The 4,537-nt window shown below is 41.0% G+C and overlaps 1 protein-coding gene across 1 annotated transcript in view; it reads left to right on the forward strand.

Moving 5' to 3' along the window:
- Window positions 1-887: 887 nt before the first annotated feature.
- Window positions 888-4,537, forward strand: part of LOC102027546 (zinc finger protein 709-like) — a 28,486-nt gene continuing 24,836 nt past the window's right edge. Inside the window, exon 1 of the mRNA XM_013505394.1 lies at window positions 888-1,046. Within this exon, the coding sequence (XP_013360848.1) occupies window positions 1,044-1,046 (3 nt within the window). The 5' untranslated portion in view covers window positions 888-1,043. The remainder of the gene's footprint in view (window positions 1,047-4,537) is intronic.

Here is a 4,537-nt window from a genome sequence, read left to right on the forward strand (position 1 = left end):
CGACCAGCAGTGTGCTTTACTAATGTCCTTGGCAACTGTCATGCCAAACAAGGTATTAATCAAGAGTGTCACATGAGTCCAGATGATATATTCCTTCTAGCAATATTAATGTGATGAAAGAGAGTTGCAACTTTTGAGAAAGAAACTGTAGGACACAGGGAGCTTACAGTCTGAAGTACTTAGATTTCCCTGCCTCAACACCAGAAAGTACATTTATTCAGCATCGTATACCTCACTTTGGCAGTATTTTCTTGCATTACAATGAATAAATCAAAAGACACAGTATAAGAAAATCTTGTTCATGAAACCAACGACCTTATTCCTAATTTCTCTCCTCTCAAAACTGCAGCCCCTGCCCTTACCTGGATTTTTGACGCTCTAACACAGTGCTTTCATTGGTTAGTTAGCTCTGGAACTGGCTTAGCAGACAGGTGACCCCATTTGGAAAAGCAACATGCAGGAAGAGCCCACTGAGTCCCATAAGAAGACTGGAGTAGGCAGGCAAGGTGGTGCATTCCTGTAAACCCACCACTGGGGAGGCTGAAGCAGGAGGATCACAGGGAGCTCAACCCCAGTCAGAACTAAATAGTGAGTTCAACAACAGACTAAATTACATAGCAAGATCCTACCTTAAAAAAAAAAAAAAAAGAAAGAAAAAGACAGAAGCAACTCTGCAAAGCCAAGAGTAAACTTCTTAAATGCAGGCTAGATGGGTCCCCATCCTGAGAGACAAACTGCTTGAGTAGCGTCTGCATTACAATCTCCCATTTGAGTTGCGCTCACTAATAAAGAGTCACTTCAGTTGTCACTCTCAGCAGAGAGGGCCGGCAATGGAGTAGCAGCCAATCAGTGTTGAGGGGCGGGCTATATGAACTGTCCAATCAGGTGGGCTGGAGGAGGAGGGCTCTTTTTCCTGGCTCCAAAACCCAGGTACTGAGCAGAGTGCTGAGAGCTACCCCCAGCTAGGTATTTTGCCTGGCTTTAGGACTTCTACTGGCTGCAGCTTGCGTGGAAAGCACCCAGGGAGACCCTCCAGCCTCGCAATGGTGACGTTGTGGGATGGGTGCCCCTATACGGGACAGGCGGGCATGGTGTGAGGTCTGGGTGGAAGTGGCAGGAACAGCAATGGCGGACCGGAGCCTACCCGCTGCTCTGGAATCAGACTTCCCCCTGTTCTCTGTGCCTTGTACATTGTCCCTCCTGCTCTCCCTCAGGCAGGTCTGTGTTGTGTACCCACCACCCTGTCTCTCCACAGCCATCCCGCCAGCCTAGAGTGCAGTCTCGGGCAGCCGCAGTCACAGCTGCATCTCCAGTTGGACGCAGAGGGAGAATTATGGGGAGACCCTGATTCCGGTGGGGATTTAAGCTTGGGGAGCTGTGCTGTGCGGAGTCCCTGGTCTCATCTTCCCTCCAGCAGAACTGGAGAACCTCAACTTTATAAATATCTGTTTTCAGGGTCTCAGAGCCACAATTTAACTCCTGAGACCAATGCTGCTCTGTAATGAGAATAAATTGCTAAAATTTGAATATGTGCCTATATAGCTAAACTCAGGGTAAATGATGAGTGATGCCATGAGAACTGAAAGAAAGGATCACCAGGCATGGAGGTGCACACCTGTAATCCTAGCACTTGGAAGGCTGAGACCGGAAGTTTGCTGAGAGTTGGAGACCAGCCTGGACTAACTAGTGAGTTCAAGGCCACCCTGAACTGCATAGTGAGAATCTGAGTCAAACAAGAACAACAGCAACAAGACAAAGAGAAAGAGAGAGTTTAACATTGCCTTTTGGGTCAGTCAGTGGAAGAGCACTTGTGAAACATACAATGAACTCCTGTGTTACCTACACACCAATGCAAAAATAATTATCATCTTAATGATTTATTTAGGTGGCACCTCTCCTAAAAGAGACAATACTTAAGTGAAACCTTTGCATAAAATTACAAATGCCCGAAGAAATGGGGGGATGTCAATGTTAGCAAGGGTAGGAGAAAGTCTTCCTGCTAAGGACTACTTCTAGAAGAAATGCCTATTACACACACACACAGTGTGAGTATCATGAAACTTGGGCATCTACACAGACATATGATTAGGGGTGAAAAGGAGAGGGTTAGCATCTCACATAATTGCTATAGACTTTGGACTGTAGACACTGTTTTAAGAATTGAAATGCTGACTAAGGTGGATTTCATATTTTAGGAATATTGTAGCAGGAGTAAAACCTGAAATCTGAGCTCGGCAGCCATATGAGTGGTTAGTGATAAAAGTTTTCAGCGCAGGGAGGAGCAAATGGGAGAGGAAAGAAAGTGGGAGAGGAGGAGATGGTGATGGTCATAAAACCCAAGAATACAACAGAGAGTGCCTTCTCCCGAGGTCAGATTGTTGTTAGTGTGACAGTGAAGATTTCTTGTGTGTTGTGAAAATCCGAGAATGGATCAAACATCACAGGCATTAAGGAAGGAGAAGACTGTAATATTTAGATAAATCTGTTTTCTTCAACTATTGGTCAGGTAACCTAATCTTTTAAAAAAATTTTTTTGAAACAGGGTGCTTCTATATATTTCAGGCAGGCCTTGAACTTACTACGTAGCCCAGGTTTTCCTCCAACTTGTGGCAAATGTCCTGACTCTGTCTTCTGAGTATTGACCCTAGAGATGTGTGCCAGCACACTTGTCCCTAGTTGTTTTTGAGTTAAAAATAGGAATTAGGAAATTGGGTTTATGAGGCTCAAAAATTGCTGGGTGTCATCATCTAAGTGTGATGGAAAGGGATTTCTCCAGGGTACAACAGTGTTTTGACTGAAAAAAAAAAGCATTGCTGTGGCTTTTGTTTTCTGGTTTTGGTTGGGTTGGGTTTTATTTGGTTGTTTATTTACTTATTTTAGTACTATAGAGAGCTCCACCATGCTCATCGTACTGTCTGGCTTTTTCCATGAGGATAAGGGGACAGGATAGATATTGTCAGTGATCAGACACAGGGCTGAGCGGTTTGACCACAAGACACCAAGCATATGCACTGCTAAAGGAAAAACACTTCCATTCTCAGTTCTATTTTATGCTGATTGTGGGAACCATTGTTACTGCCTCAGTGTTGGAGAAAGTATATCTCTTTCTACTCTACTCTTTTCTGTTTTCCCAATGTTTCTTCCTTGCCTTCATGTGCTGAACTCATGTCTGCCTAGAACCTGGCATGGTGGCACATGCCTGTAATTGAAGCACTGAGCAGGCTAAATCAAGAGGATTGCCGTGAGTTCAAGGTCAGCCTGGGCTACCTAGTGAGATTCAGTCTCAAAAACAAAAACAAAAAAGAAGATAAAAATTGTTCACTTACAATTTGAGATGTTTTTGTGTCACTCAGGTTGGGTTTGTAATGCAGAGTTAGAAAAATGTCACCATGTGGGGTCTCTTTGCCCTCTCAAGGGGTGCTGTGTTATCCAGGATTACTGTTTTTTGTCTCATATTTTTACCTTATATCTACCTGGAGTGGCTTTTTGAATGTTTGCCATAGAAATATCAGGTATACTTGGCCCACAAAACGTACAATTCACCACCATAAATGTGTGATTAATCAGTTGCTCCTTTTGATCTGTACTGCTTACCATATCAAATCTCATTTTTAATAAAGCAAAAGTATTTCTTGATATTTCCTATAAATTTAGGAGGTTTAAGTGTTGTCTAGTGTTCAAATTTCAGTGACTATAAGTCTAGTGTGTCTCAGAAATGGAAAGGAAAACTTCTCTTTACTTTTTAATTTCAGGTTTAAAAAATAGAATGCTGCCCTTTGTTTTCTTAGAAGGAATTGTAAAAGATGTTTGTCACTTTCATAGTTGCTTCAATGGTAGTATAAATATACTACTATTAGGATATAATTTGAAGAATTTATAGCATACCACATCATCAACTCTAAGTCTGTACATTATTTGCTACATACGCAGATCATCTTGTCCAATTTCTTTTTCTTTCTTTCTTTCTTTTTTTTTTTTTTTGAGACAAGGATTCCCTGTGTAGTCCAGGTGACCTTGAACTCAAATGGCCCAGGCTGGGCCAGAACTTGAGGTATTCTTCTGCCTCAGCCCACCTAACTGCTGAGATTGCAGGCATGTACAAAATGCCTGGCTGTTAAATTTTATTTGTGTATATTATTTCTCTATATGACTATGTTGTAGATTTTTGAAGAATTTTTTGGTAAGATTTTATGAAGGTGGAAATTGAAATATTTGGAGGTGTATTTTTCATTGTTGATAAAGTCTTCTTTACAATGATATGTGAGGAAGAATTCTTGTTTAAAACAAAATATTGGCATAGATTGAGACAAGTAGGAGAACGATCCATCTGTTAATTGCTTTTTAAGGCTGATATTAGAAATTTATGCAAAAATTCATAAAAGTTCAATCTTCTAATAAAATGTATTTTTAAAAATATAGTTTCTTTCCTAAAATATTCATGATATTGCCATGTCACAAGTGCATTCATTGCACTTTTGATTCTATTAAAACAAATCACTTTTTTTAACTTCTAGTATGTCAAAAACTCATCCTTAAA

Source organism: Chinchilla lanigera, unplaced genomic scaffold, assembly GCF_000276665.1.
Source record: "Chinchilla lanigera isolate Chin_1 unplaced genomic scaffold, ChiLan1.0 scaffold00095, whole genome shotgun sequence".
In the NCBI taxonomy this organism is placed as follows: Eukaryota; Metazoa; Chordata; class Mammalia; order Rodentia; family Chinchillidae; genus Chinchilla; species Chinchilla lanigera.